This window comes from Mya arenaria, chromosome 10 (genome assembly GCF_026914265.1).
Source record: "Mya arenaria isolate MELC-2E11 chromosome 10, ASM2691426v1".
NCBI classification, from domain to species: domain Eukaryota; kingdom Metazoa; phylum Mollusca; class Bivalvia; order Myida; family Myidae; genus Mya; species Mya arenaria.
The window spans coordinates 37994232-38010960 of record NC_069131.1 but is presented as its reverse complement, the minus strand read 5'-3'; the positions used below and the strand labels follow the sequence as shown (position 1 = coordinate 38010960).

The 16729-nt window shown below is 36.2% G+C and overlaps 1 protein-coding gene across 3 annotated transcripts in view; it reads left to right on the top strand.

The window, feature by feature from the left end:
* The window catches only part of LOC128205847 (uncharacterized), a 47540-nt gene extending 39138 nt beyond the window's left edge, over window positions 1-8402 (top strand). For all 3 annotated transcript variants that reach the window (XM_052907856.1, XM_052907859.1, XM_052907857.1), the window contains one exon: window positions 1022-8402. In XM_052907856.1, coding sequence (XP_052763816.1) covers window positions 1022-4875 — 3854 coding nt within the window. In that variant the 3' untranslated portion in view covers window positions 4876-8402. The remainder of the gene's footprint in view (window positions 1-1021) is intronic.
* Window positions 8403-16729: the final 8327 nt, after the last annotated feature.

Genomic DNA, 16729 nt, shown 5'->3' with positions numbered 1-16729 from the left:
TGACAAAACACAAGTGTAAACAAAATTCTCATACGCTGTACTTGTATTATTGGTATTTGATATCTGAAATGATGCATTCAGTGTGATTCCTATGATCAACCCACTAAAAGTTTTATTTGAACTCAATACTGTGGAAGTCTATCTAAGAAATGAAGATTGTCCAGAATTGAGGCTCTAGAGTCTATATTATACATCGAATATCACTAATTTGGTATTTGTTTCTTTCGGGGTCCGTTTTTTTCAGGATAGTTAAACATAAAAAACAATTTGGTTAATTATACCTCAGGTGACTTGTCCATGTTAAAATCTCATACACATCATGGGTAACATCATACGGCACGGTTTTGACCAGTTGACATGATTCTGTCACATAACACGCGCGTCTTAAAATAGACATCTTTGGTTTCCCAAGCCAGTGGTTAATTTGACACTCATGGTGGGGTTTCTTTATATGAGGTTGCGAAACATAAATTGTACGCGTACGCTTGACTAAACGTGCAGGTGGTTGCAGTTGTGATAAAATTCCGTTGCTTAATTTATTTTAAACTTGTTCTAGTTGGCTTGCTGTTTGTGCATAAATCACGCTGCTCTTGCTATCGTTAGTGAAATTCTAAAATACACATTCCTGGGTGACTCGATGCGCAATAAGTACACATTCCTCGATGAAGAAGTGCGCAACATGTACACATTTCTCGATGAAGAAATGCGCAACATGTACACATTTCTCGATGACGTGCTGCGCAGTCCACACGAACTCGTACAAGTAGCCGTACAAGTAGCCGTACAAGTAGTGTTTCGCAACCTCACTATTGATCGTAAAGACATATACAATTTAAAATCACAACATACACACAAATGAATAAACAAGTACAAGTAATGTGTTCAACGTGTGTTTTGTAATATCAATTTCACCGTTGTCGTTCTCATTTGTGGTCGCGTGCTATCTTTACGCCTCACAGTGTCACTTAAATATTCGTTCAATATCAAATGTAGAATATGACCAAAATATTATATGTTTCAGACCTCAAAAACACTTTACTTCAACACCATATAACATCCAATTCTACCCTTTCGCTGGGGCCGTTCTTTCGTCATGGTGACTCCCGCCTGGAAGATTCTTACATGCCTCCAAGGCTTTTTGAAGTATTGCAAAAAATAAAGATTGATACCGAGAACCGGGCAACAGAAAACCAGAAATCTCGTATTACATCACTTGAACAGCTACTGACACCTAATGATAAAACGAACAAAATCACAATCATAACCGCGAATGCTGGTGTTGGTAAAACATCATTTTGTAAGTTTGTAGCTGTTTTGTGGTGCGCATTGCATGACGACCAAACGGATACAATCAGCAAATTTAAAGAGAGGTTTGACATTCCCTTTACATCTTTAGAAGACATACCCTATCTCCTCTACATTCCAATGAGGGATATTCCGCCAATCTGCACCCATTCCATAGAAGAAATCATCTTCGCTCACTTAGAAAATGAGATTGGATACCAGAGGCAAGACCGAGAAAAACTGGAAAGGGTATTCATAGACGAACGTTGTTTGGTCATCTTAGATGGATTGGACGAGGCTTCTTTGTCAACGTTGAACTCACCAATGGCAAACCGGAAGTACAGCATAATTATAACATGCCGCCCATGGAAACTCGCAGATATGGCATTGCCGAAGTACATGCATGTTAGTATTGACGATCTCAGCCAAATTTCACAAAAACAGCTGTTTAAACACGTGAATCAAATCTTAAACATTTTTTACGGGACAAAGTTTGAAGTTGAAGACTTCTTTGCCACTTTACAAACACTGAAACTGCAGTCACTTTCCTCCAACACGCTCGTGGGACTCCAACTGTACTGCGTCTGGCAAGACCGACATATGGACGACGAAACACCAGAAAATAACAAAACTAGTGTAACGCTTGGGCCAACAAGATCACACATCTATGCAGATATATTGGAAATGATGTTCAGCTTAGTAAACAACAAAAGCAATGACAACTCAGAACGTCCACAAACACCACCTCCCACACAAAGGCCTCTTCCTACATGTTTTGAGGGACGGAAGCTGTGTAAAGCAAAATCCTCTTTGATTTATGAAACAGGAAAGATTGCTTTTGAGATGTTAATTAACTCGAAGAACGATTTTAACGAGGCAACCATGAATTCGTTACAAGATGAGCAATTTCTTTTAGATTCAGGACTGATCTCAGCCGATAGGTCACACAAGTGCAGTATTGAAAGCAAAGTGTACCGATTTCTACACAAAACCTATCAGGAAATGTTAGCAGCATTATATATTTCGTCACTGGATTTCAAGAGTGAAGACTGGCTTGCGTTTGAGAACAACTTCAATACTGCGTTTTCACCGGACTTAATGTCCTTTCTGTGCGTGATGAATTACGAGCAGGGCCGTCGATGTTCGGAAATGTTCGGCGACATGGAGCGGAAGTTTAACAGAGAAGATACATTTTATATAAGTGAGATCATCGAGTACCAAGAGGCCGTGCTATTAGCTTACAACGAATGTGTGAACAATGGTGTGTCAAATCCGCAACTTACGTTAAGGCATGCATACCTAGATAGGGAAACAAATGCGTCAAATAATCCACTGTTGCAACACAGCCGTAATGGATTGAAGTCGTGCGCTATTGAATGTTCCGAAGAATACCCAGTTAACATCAGCATGACAGGCATGGAACAACTGAACACATTATGTATATCCAGTGAAAATGAGAACGATGCTTATCCACAAACTATTCCAACATGTTCTTTAAACAAATTAACAGTCCTGTGTCTGTTCAATTTGTACATAGAAAATGACAACCTACACCTGGCATCATGTGAGAATCTTAAAATTTTGGTTCTGAATAACGTCCACCTCCAGCATATGACTATCGCCCCGGCACAGCTGGAGAAGTTCTGGGTCTACATCAATGATGACATGCTGGAGAAGACACCCCCAATGGAGGTGACATTCGCACACGGGGAACAGTTTACAGAGAAATTACGACAGCTCAGTCTGATAAACGTTACTTTTAATGAAACCCTTAATATACGGCAGTGTGATAAACTACAAAAACTGCTGCTGGACACATTAACATTTCCTGACGACTTCCACCTGGACCTTCCCTCATTCACGGACCTCACTGAAGTAAGACTAAATAACCTCAATCTCCACCATGTGACCATAGCCCCGGCCCAGCTGGAGGAGTTCTGGGTCTACATCAAGGATGACATGCTGGAGAAGACACTCCCAATGGAGGTAACATTCGCACAAGGAGAACAGTTTACAGAGAAATTACGAGAGCTCAGTCTGATAAACGTTACTTTTAATGAAACCCTTAATATACGGCAGTGTGATAAACTACAAAAACTGCAGCTGGCCACATTAACATTTCCTGACGACTTCCACCTGGACCTTTCCTCATTCACGGACCTGACTGAAGTAACACTACACAATCTCCGTCTCCACCATGTGACCATAGCCCCGGCCCAGGTGGAGAAGTTCTGGGTCTACATCAAGGATGACATGCTGGAGAAGACACCCCCAATGGAGGTAACATTCGCACAAGGAGAACAGTTTACAGAGAAATTACGAGAGCTCAGTCTGGTCAACGTTACTTTTAATGAAACCCTTAATATACGGCAGTGTGATAAACTACAACAACTGCAGCTGGCCATATTAACATTTCCTGACGACTTCCACCTGGACCTTTCCTCATTCACGGACCTCACTGAAGTAAGACTACACAATCTCCGTCTCCACCATGTGACCATAGCCCCGGCCCAGGTGGAGAAGTTCTGGGTCTACATCAAGGATGACATGCTGGAGAAGACACCCCCAATGGAGGTGACATTCGCACGCGGGGAACAGTTTACAGAGAAATTACGAAAGCTCAGTCTGGTCAACGTTACTTTTAATGAAACCCTTAATATACGGCAGTGTGATAAACTACAAAAACTGCAGCTGGACACATTAACATTTCCTGACGACTTCCACCTGGACCTTTCCTCATTCACGGACCTCACTGAAGTAACACTACAGAATCTCCGTCTCCACCATGTGACCATAGCCCCGGCCCAGGTGGAGGAGTTCTGGGTCTACATCAAGGATGACATGCTGGAGAAGACACCCCCAATGGAGGTGACATTCGCACGCGGGGAACAGTTTACAGAGAAATTACGAAAGCTCAGTCTGGTCAACGTTACTTTTAATGAAACCCTTATTATACGGCAGTGTGATAAACTACAACAACTGCAGCTGGCCATATTAACATTTCCTGACGACTTCCACCTGGACCTTTCTTCATTCACGGACCTCACTGAAGTAAGACTACTGATTCTCCGTCTCCACCATGTGACCATAGCCCCGGCCCAGGTGGAGGTGTTCTGGGTCTACATCAAGGCTGACATGCTGGAGAAGACACCCCCAATGGAGGTGACATTCGCACGCGGGGAACAGTTTACAGAGAAATTACGAGAGCTCAGTCTGGTCAACGTTACATTTAATGAAACCCTTAATATAAGGCAGTGTGATAAACTACAACAACTGCAGCTGGCCATATTAACATTTTCTGACGACTTCCACCTGGACCTGTCCTCCTGCACGGACCTCGCTGAGATCTATTTTGTGAACATTCGTCTCCTGCATGTGACCATCGCCCCGGCCCAGCTGGAGGTGTTCTTTGTAACTATCAATAATCAGATGCGGAAGAAGACACCGCCTATGGAGGTGACATTTGCAAATGGTGAACACTTTACAAAGAAACTACGAAAGCAAAAAATGAACAATGTTATTTTAAAAACAACCCTTGATATACCAGAGCTTGATAAACAACACAATCTCCGCCGTACCACATGTAAATAATCGTAAAAGATAAACGTGAGATTAATTTATTTGAAAAATGCTAAGGGTAGGTAATCTGGGCGTTATCAGTATAAATGTCATTTTCTTGAACAATATTTTTTATTAATATACCCCACGGTTACATCAGTTGAATAGCTAAGATGTGTGCAAGTTATCAAATATAACTTAAACATTTTAAGAAAATGAATTTACTTTTCTTTTTAACTTCGTAAAGTTGCACTCTCACAGATTAACCATTTTTACAATTTTTTAATTTTTTGTCTTGGAAAGAGCAAATTTTTACGTAAATATCTGCAAACCAATGATAAAAGAATGCTGACAAATGATCGGATCGCAGATTTGCATATTTCCGTTCGAAAATTAATGTTTAATGGCTTTAACCTTACTAACTGTTAAAGTAAAATGCATAAAACCTTAACCTAAATCTGAGATCTAATATTTTTCCAGCAGTCTTATATAACTGGTTTCCATGGATTTTCGCAAAATTTGGCTCGTTCCAAGACAAAAAAAGTTGTCAAAACGTTCAATCTGTGAGAGTGCAGCTTTAAATATGTTATTCATATCTTGTAAATATTTTGATTTCTTATTTAATTAAACATTGTTTTACCCCGTGAATCACAAACCTAGGAACAGCTTTGCTTAAATGTGTATTATTATATCAAAAGACATATTTTGTGCAAATAGTTTGTTTGATCAAGTGGAATACTTTAGATAAACATAAAATGTTCGTGATATTGTATATAACTACTCGGGTTTATGAAAGAAATACTTACTGTGTAAATGTGAGGATAATTCGAATACCTGGCCGATTGTTCGGAACATTGTTCAAGTTAACAACGTTGTTAACGTAAGCGCTTACGTTCAGATCGTTGCTGCTCTGAAAATCTAAAGGATTTAATCGATGTCTGCTGTATATCTTAAAAAAGATTTAAGACCGCCCAAGCAGCTGTATGCTATATATTTCATATAAATACGCGAGCACATAATGAAATAGTTATTTTTTAAACGTTATTATCAATGTCGTAAATCACATTGATTACTTCGACAAAGTTCTGAACAATCGAGCCATTGTTTACAACACCAGTGATAATCAATGTTGTATAGACTAAAAAGGTCATCAATAGTACATTGTGTACATATATAACTAAAAGTTGTAACAATATTCATTAACATTGATAGTTTTAGCAATATTCATTAGCATCCTAATTATGACGTAATGCATAAACAAATCTTTGCAACCTAATGGTGGATGGCTTACCTAAATGGACTCACACTTTTTTTGCATCCTTATTATGGATGGCTTTCCTTAATGTACTAACACATCTACGCGTCCCTATGATACTAGATTGTTTGCCTTAATGTACTAACACATCTTTGCATCCTTATGATGGATGGCTTACCTTAATTCACTAACACATCTTTGCATCCTTATTATGGGTGGCTTACCTTAATGCACTAACACATTTTTGCATCCTTATTATGGGTGGCTTACCTTAATGCACTAACACGTCTTTGCATCCTTGTTATGGGTGGCTTACCTTGATGCAATAACACGACTTTAAATCCTTGTTATGGGTGGCTTACCTTAATGCAATAACACGTTTTTGCATCCTTGTTATGGATGGCTTACTTAAATGCAATAACACGTCTTTGCATCCTTAGTATGAGGGCTTACCTTAATGCAATAACACGTCTTTGCATCCTTGTAATGGGTGGCTTACCTTAATGCACTAACACGTCTTTGCATCCTTGTTATGGGTGGCTTACCTTAATGCACTAACACGTCTTTGCATCCTTGTTATGGGTGGCTTACCTTAATGCACTAACACGTCTTTGCATTTTAATGATGGGTGGCTTACCTTAATGCACTAACACGTCTTTGCATCCTTATGATGGGTGGCTTACCTTAATGCACTAACACGTCTTTGCATCCTTATTATGGGTGGCTTAGCTTAATGCACTAACACATATTTGCATCCTAATGATGGATGGCTTACCTTAATGCACTAACACATCTGTGCATTCTAATGATGGGTGGCTTACCTTAATGCTCTAACACGTTTTTGCATCCTTATTATGAGTGGCTTAGCTAAATGCACTAACAAATATTTGCACCCTTATGATGGATGGCTTATCTTAATGCACTAACACCTCTTTGTATCCTAAAGATGGATGACTTATCTATTGGCTTACCATTATGCACTTACACGCCTTTTTATCGTATTAAAGGATGGCTCACCTTAATGCAATAATACATCTTTACAGCTCGATGATGGGTTACTTACCTTAATGCACTAACACGGCTTTGCAATCGAATATTAGATAGCTTACCTTAATACATTAACACTTCTTTGCAGCATTATGACGGATGGCTTACCTTAATACATGAACACTTCTTTGCAGCATAATGACGGATGGCTTACCTTAGTTCACTCACACCTCTTTGCAGCATAATGACGGATGGCTTACCTTAATGCATGAACACATCTTTGCAGCATAATGATAGATAGCTTACCTTAGTTCATACACACATCTGTGCAGCCTTATGATTGATGATTAACCTTCATGTTGTTCTAAAAAACGAATTCGCATAGATACCGTCCACGCAAATATGGCTGAAACTAGTTCTGTCACTTTTAAACAATGAAATCTAAAGAAGTGATGAAAGTGTTTGAAAACGAAAACTATTGACATATCAATGTATATTTACATGTATTTTGTTTAGAATCGACAATTATATGTCCATTAGAATTTGCCATATAGTTCGCTATATGCTATCTCTTTGGTGTAATTCTCTGTAGATTATGTTTGCCATGAACTTTAAATTATGCATGTATTCACATTAATTGTTGGATCTCATGTAGATGGTAGATATTGTCAATAATATTGTAATTTTCATTACGAACCTATGTTTAATAACATTGATCAGATGGTCATCTATTAAGACGTCATTTCATATGTAAAACACTTAACAGTGTACTTATTGTCAAGGAATCTATTTTTCATGTATTGTGCTTGCATTTTATCATGATTTTATTTATAATTTAGTAGAATGTAAATTTGAAGATGAAGCATATGTTTCATCTGTTATGATAAAAGAAGGAACTTTAACAAACGGGTTGATTTTCGTCGGTTAAAAGTGGTCACAATGTGATCACAGTCACTTAGAATTTCTAAACCAAACATCTATTTAATGAGTGGTCAACATTTTGTTTTGTCCTCTGAAAAGGAAATACTTCTCAAGTGTTCTGATTTTTCTGACATTTATTTCAGTAAATAAGCAGTTTGATTTTTATCAGATAAGGCGGTAAAAATGAAAATTGACCGGTCAAGAAAGTGGGTAGTTTACAAAATAGTATGTTGACCACTAAAATATTTTATATGTTCTTATGTTTGTAATTACGTTCTAACAATTATTAACCATTACATAATCAGTAAATATCTCTTTACTTTACAACGAAATGGACATGAGCATGAGTCATATAGTTGTTTATTTGTGTCTTTTTTGAACACATGAGGTATTTGTAGTGATCTTTTTCTTTATCCTTCTGAACACCTCGGCCATTTTCCATCGAAAACTACCTCTGATATATATTGGCGGTTTACATTGTCAAAATGTTTACATTTAAGTACGCTACAAGTTGATCGCGTAGTAATTAAAATGTAGCAGTTTAACCCAATGGCTTTCCTCTAGGAACCTTAATAAGTTATGCACTAATACACTTCAATGGCAATCCTTTTAAACATAGTAGTATACAATACACATTTAACACTGAAATTAATTAATCAAACAATTCAAAATTTTACGAACTACTTCTACTGATGTACCGGCCTACAACCGAGGTTGTTTTCTATGGAAAATGTTTTGCAAATGTGCATGAAGTTGCGCCAGAAGACCACCAGACATCTCTGGTACCTAACTCTCAGCACTCTGGTGTCTCCCTGCGCCAGAAGACCACCAGACATCTTTGGTACCTGACTCTCAGCACTCTGGTGTCGCAATGCACCAGAAGACCACCAGACATCTCTGGTACCTGACTCTCAGCACTCTGGTGTCGCAATGCACCAGAAGACCACCAGACATCTCTGGTACCGGACACTCAGCACTCTGGTGTCGCCTTGCGCCAGAAGACCACTAGACATATCTGGTACCTAACTCTCAGCACTCTGGTGTCGCCTTGCGCCAGAAGACCACCGGACATCTCTGGTTCCTGACTCTCAGCACTCTTGTGTCGCCATGCGCCAGAAGACCACTAGACATCTCTGGTACCCGACTCTCAGCACTCTGGTGTCGCCTTGGTTTTAGGTATGTACTTGTTAATACATTTGTAAACCACAAGCCATCTATTAAATGAACAACTAAAACCACGAAGAAATTAGGCTGGTCTGTACATAAATAACATACATGAAATTCATGATAAAAATAATCAATCATCCTGTTTTATGTGATAAAATATGTTGCGCAAAAAATGTTCACACAAACCCATATATTCGTGTTTTTATTTGTAAAGAAGACAAAACAAATACCGAAAAGTTTCTAATATTTTTGATAATGTTTGTAAAACCTCTAACTGAAATATAAACATTCTCCTTTTAGATTAATGGTTCACTGGGTATTTATGTAATTGTAAGAAAAATAAATTATTACGAATGATTCACAGCTTGCTTAAACAATGTTGTCGTCTGAAATCATGTTTTATAGACAAAGATCTAGCTTTCAGTCTTTGAGAAGTGAAATCAACAAAGTGGCAGACATCAGACAGTGGAATGCGAACCACTGCAGGGAAATACAATACACGTTTCACATACGAAACTGTAGAGATACCAGTTGCTACTTACCAAAGCGGACCACGAGGTCAGAGGTTATCATTACAGGGACTTCCGGATCCTATCCTGGACAAAGATGACCAACATTATAGGTATGATGCTCTGGCGATTTAAATCAAAATAATAGATAACTTAAATTATGTCACTTGTGTTTTGTTTATCATAATTACTATTATTATTATTATTATTATTATTATTATTATTATTATTATTATTATTATTATGATTATGATTATTTTATTATTATTATTATTATTATTATTATTATTATTATTATTATTATTATTATTATTTTATTATTATTATGATTATTTTTATTATTATTATTTTATTATTATTATGATTATTTTTATTATTATTATTATTATTATTATTATTATTATTATTATTATTATTATTATTATTTTTATTATTATTATTTATTATTTTTATTATTATTATTTTATTATTATTATGATTATTTTTATTATTATTTTTATTATTATTATTATTATTATTATTATTATTATTATTATTATTTTATTATTATTATTATTATTATTATCATTATTATTATTTGTTTTATTATTATTATTATTATTATTATTCATAGTTTAAAGGTCACACAAGGACAGTATCGTCAAGGTGACTGATAAATCTGATCGGCCTTAGTCAAAGCCTATGGTAGCTTCAGCTCAGACACTCGGGATGTAAATGCAACAATGAGACACCAGCATAACAAGGAAAACCTTCCCTTAAATACTGTGTACAAAACTGGGAGTGAACGATCTTTTTTTTCTTTTGCATCTATTGTAATTGAATATTTCTAGTAGTGCTTATATAATATTTCAACAGATCAATTGTCATTGTATTTCTTGTGTTGAAGTTTGTTTAACTGTGCATTTAGTACTATATATGATAACACTTACTGACTTTTTCATTTAGTAATTGTGATGTGTTTTATTTCTTCAGCGAGCTGTCACTCACCAACTTTAGGAAACATCCCTGATCAACGTCTCTTCCTGTTCATGTTGATACTGACCAAGCCAGCAGCAGTACCACTGATCTTTATCCATATGTTTTTGAGGATAAATGAGAAGGTGAGGAAAAAGCATATAGTTTTTTTTCAAAAACATACGTGTTTGCGGCATTCAGTTTTTATAAAGAAGATGATATCCTTTTAGTGTACAAGTATTAAATACATTCTTGTCAAATGCGTGCGTCAAATCTGTTTTGCAAAGGAAAGTAATGGTATGTTATATCCTTTGTTGGCATTTGCTAACCAAAAGTATGCTTTGGCCTTATTAACTAAAAACTGTAAAGAACATTCATAGAATCTCTGTATACTTTTTAGCAGATAAAAATAAAACACATGTTCAGCAAGGGGCATAAAATTGTACATAATGAAAGTCATTTGTTCAACTTTGAACTAAGTAGTTTCAAATGGTCAAGTCAGGCCTGGCGTTGTCGTCCCAAAACGTTATCTCATAATTCAAAATATTCAAATGAATACGAGTACACACATTGGTTTATACGTATTTATCTGGTTCATTTATGACGAAAAGATACTAGCTCATAAGTTCACCCTCGCGTCCGTAATCTGTGCAGAAATCAGTAATGTGTCCTGTTTGAGACGCCATGGGAAAGAACCCTGGTGGGTATCGAACCCACAATCGCTAGGCCGTCTTTGCTGTGATACGGACACCTTCAGCGCTAGAGCAATTTCACCCTCTGTATAAACATAGGCCGGGACAATGTCATAATTCTTACTAAGGGGCATAACTCTAATTTAAATACAGTAATATTTACTAAATAAAATACTGAGGTATGCTCCCTTTTTGTCTTCAAAAATAAAGACGAGCATTGGCGTCCGCTCCGTGGCGTGTTTCCAATGTTCATTGAGACTATTCCGAGTACATTGCTTCTTTTATGGGTTTCCAGTTTTATATTCTGTGTTACAGAAGTCTCATCTGATACGCCTGCCCATTCTGTTGACCATACCAATCCAGCTGCGGAAGACTTATTGGACCAACTTACGGAACCAACCATCTCATTGACTGCTCCAATAGGACATTGTTCACTGTCATGAATATAACGAACTACAGTCGCAACACGTTAACATACAAACCAAACATACTGATTGCTACTTGTATATCTTCAATTCAATTTTACCTGTGGAACTCCCATACCAGAGTGGTAGTAGCTAGAAAACGTTTGGAAACTCCATAGTTATATCCTTTTAGGCAAGCAAATTATTTAACGGAATAAACGTGTGTTGTGATTCTGGGACATTGGTAGTGTTATTGATAGCTCTTCGAAAACTAAAAACAAACCTGGATGTCCCATTTATGAGATCTTCATGAAAATGGAAAAGATCCAATCGCCAAGCGCCCATATTGTAAATAAAACATGAAGTAGACAACTGGAACATTCATAAGAATATGTTGCAATATGAATATCATGCTCAATGACAATGAATGTATAGAAAAAATTGAGAATATTAAAAACCAGAATTCTGTTCAGATTTTGTATAATGTTATAGCAAAAAATACTCTTGGTAAATGGGCTTTGTAGGCTGTTGTGTTTTCAAGAAATAAATCCAGGCTTTTGTGTCAGCCATGGGGTCGTTATTGCGAACATTATGCAACGCGGTTAACCTCCATCATAACTAAAGTGTTCAGTAAAAAACCCAAATGAAACTTTTTACAAACGAGCAAAATACACAAGTATTGTAATGTTCATTACTAGTTTAAATTATCATTAAAATGCCCCTTTTAAATGATGAAATTATGAAGGAGCATTGGCGTTTCTTCCGCAGCACTTCCATTTGAAAGATTCATAATATTGAGTGGTCGGAAGCAAAGTCCTTATTTCAAGAGTAACACTTGTATTGATAAGTTTAGAATCTGTGAATCCCAAACCAAAGTTTGTGTTGATGTCTGGAAGAAGAAAGTGTGTTTTTGTATGATTTTAATTAGATACAACAGCTGTTTTCTTTGTTATAATCTCTGATCATTTACTTTATATATATATTTTTTTATAACTTTGTGTGTAAAAATTGAATTGTTTGTATAAAAAAACAGCTTGACCTAATGTTTAAATGAATTGGAGACGGAAAGAATAAAAATGTGTTTTTGTGTGTATTTTTGTACGAATTTCCGAAATAAAACTGAATAAAATGCTAAATACAGAATGTGTTATTTGTGTAAAAAATAGACCATTATAATTATGTTAGATTTGACCTGTTTACATTTTAATTCTTACCAATTAACCAATATAGTGATATGCCCAGATTTGGGACTGTGTGTTTGGCACTAAAGTTATAAAAGTTATACCTACCTACATTAGAAAGGAAAGGAAGACGTAAAAGAAATAAGTCTATCACGATGTTTTCATTTTTTGCAATATATTTGTATAAAAAGGCAATAAGCAAGTTTAAAGTATCTACTTCTACCAGTAGTGGAATATACGTACAAGTAGTGAAATAAATGTACAGGTAGTGAAACACTTGTACAGGAAGTGGAATAAACGTACAGGAATACACGTACATGTAGTGGAATACACGTACATGTAGTGGAATACACGTACAAGTAGTGGAATACACGTACAAGTAGTGGAATACACGTACAAATAGTGGAATACATATACAAGTAGTGGAATATACGTACAAGTAGTGGAATACACGTACAAATAGTGGAATACATATACAAGTAGTGGAATATACGTACAAGTAGTGGAATACACGTACAAGTAGTGGAATACACGTACAAGTAGTGGAATACACGTACAAGTAGTGGAATACACGTACAAGTAGTGGAATACACGTACAAGTAGTGGAATACACGTACAAGTAGTGGAATACACGTACAAATAGTGGACTACACGTACAAGTAGTGGAATACACGTACAAGTAGTGGAATACACGTACAAGTAGTGGAATATACGTACAAGTAGTGGAATACACGTACAAGTAGTGGAATACACGTACAAATAGTGGAATACACGTACAAATAGTGGAATACATATACAAGTAGTGGAATATACGTACAAGTAGTGGAATACACGTACAAGTAGTGGAATACACGTACAAGTAGTGGAATACACGTACAAATAGTGGAATACATATACAAGTAGTGGAATACACGTACAAGTAGTGGAATACACGTACAAGTAGTGGAATATACGTACAAGTAGTGGAATACACATACAAGTAGTGGAATACACGTACAAGTAGTGGAATACACGTACAAGTAGTGGAATACACGTACAAGTAGTGGAATACACGTACAAGTAGTGGAATACACGTACAAGTAGTGGAATACACGTACAGGTAGTTGAATACACGTACAAGTAGTGGAATACATGTACAGGTAGTGGAATACACGAACATGTAGTTGAATACACGTACAAGTAGTGGAATACACGTACAAGTAGTGAAATACACGTACATGTAGTGAAAAACATGTACAGGTAGTGAATTACATGTACAGGTAGTTGAATACACGTACAACAAGTGAAATACACTTTGAAGTAATAAAATACACGTACTAGCAGTGAAATATACGTTCAAGATGTGAAATCACGTACAATTAGCAAACTACACTTACATTAGTGAAATACACGTAAAGGTAATGAAATACACTCAAAAGTAGTGAAATACACTTACATGTATTGAAATACACGTACAAGTAGTAAAATATATACGTATAAGTAGTGAAATACACGTACAGAGGGGCCGTCTTCAATAAGCAATTTAGATTGGACTTTAATTTAAGATTAGAAACTGAGTGTTGTTGTTGTTGTCGAGTTTATAAAAGTCTGCCCGCGCCCTATAGTGCATGTATTATGGCTTGACCCCGTCACATCATCAAGTGTGACTGAAACATATTTTCGAGGACAAAGGGGGAGTTTTATCCCCACCATTTTTGGATATTCGCCAAACTAGTAACTTTGAACACAAATTGCTGCGGGCAGAAACTGAGCGTTTTGATTGTTCTTAAGCTGACCAATAGCCTTAATGGATTCACTAAGGCATATCTAAGGATAAAGATAAGATCAATATTGTTAATTGACCCTGGTCATTTCCTGAAAGTTTCGGGAAAGTCTGTTCATTTGGGTACTGGCCGAGGGATTTTGATTGAAATAACGCTTTTAAATCTAATCGGAAATAAATCAGCGTCATCGAAGACCATGTCGAAAACATGGTTTACTGGAGAATATCCGGAGGCATAGTATTTTCGTGACAATGTCTACGGCGTTGTAATGCCAGTATAATAGGTTAATATTTTTGAAAATGAAATTTATGGATATCACCGCACGATCAGTATATTTGTCCAAATATGTTGACGGGCAATCACAGAGAACTAAAATAAAAAACACACCAAAACTCGTAGTATTTTCCCGACTCTAATATAACAGTCTACAAATATTGTACATGAGGAGGTGATGAAACATGAGCTCAACTTTTATGAGCCAGTTCGAAAAGATGATCATAGATAAGCATCGAAAAATATATCGTAGTATTAGTCGCAACTCTTTCGTAGCTAAAGTGAGTAAAATACTGAGGTTCATATGTTGTTTTCTTGACATTGCCTGACCTGACTACTCAAACTCCAATATACGATCAAAAAGGAACATTACCCTTAACATTGACCGAATAAAGCCCCAGACACTGATATTAAACCGTCCGTGTGAAATAAGTAAAACTCTTGATGAATTTAAAGAAATGTTGTTAAACTGACCTCTCTTTGTTACCTTCTTAATAATTCTTAATATTGGTTTAAGAACTTGATGAGTGGCCATATGTGGGCGTAACTGGCCCCAGATATCTTCTAGTGCAACTCGAATGCGATTGTTCACAATAATAATTATATATACTGCCCGTAGTATAGCAACTATATTATGGTTCTACATGTACTATGCGGCAGAAAGGTAATATAAAACAGCGGGGGCAGGCCTTAAAGTTTGTCAACATAATTATTAATTATACTTATCATCACAGGAATATAATATATGCCCTAAAGCAACTATCTCCAAGGAGAGAAGTCTTAATATAAGCTCTAAGCTATCTCTTCAATCCTTTTCCCTGTATACTTGTAATATACTGATATACGTATTTCATATAGAACTCTGGATGTCGTGGCACATTTTATAATTATAGCATTTGACAGCACTATATCACATCACCAACTAAGTAAAGATTATGTTAAGGTAGCCCTATGTCAGATATACTAGCGGAAAAAACTCTGCTTATTAGGGAAATTGTCTAAAAAGCGACAAGCTTTTCGCTGCTTACATGATGTTTTTCTCAGATACTGAGAGGTAATACCTCAACGTGCGTGACAATTTTCAGAATTAATCTTTGTAGATCCGTGTTCATATTGATTAACCGTTATATTGTTATTGCGTGGATTTCATTTTTTTAATAATACCATAATGTCGCTGCTGCAATCAGAATAAGTTGTGGAAGCTTGGAGTAGGATTTTGTTATTGTTTCCAGCTATAGGTCGAACTTGATGAAAGTTTATTCAGTTTTGAATAGTTCCATATAAACAAGGGTCATCTCATCTTATTCATAATCTACAATCCAAAATTTATTTATATTTGGTCACTATGAACAACAGCAAGTAAAAGCTATGTTAAATTGAATTTGTTGACCGGCATGAAAGATCTAACAGTGAAACTAGATTATTAGACATTGAATTACTGAATATAAAATACATATACAGTATGCATAGCATATGTATGTCAGATATCGTAAGCGATGGTTAATCACAAACTGAAGTTAAAGCAAGATATCCATTGTTTGAAACGAGTCGTCAAGAGAACTCGTCAATGACAATGTGTTCTTTTAAGGGAAGTAATTCATGAGGGGATCTGATGTGCGTTTTTTAGTTGTTTGTAAAGATTGCCTTTGCCAAATTCTAATTCGTGAAATATTTAAATGATGTCACGTGACGCATTAAAATGGCCTACAGCATGTTGTGAAAATATGCAAAGTAGAAAAATGTGGGTTTCATGACACTTGGACGCATGCATGCAGTATTGT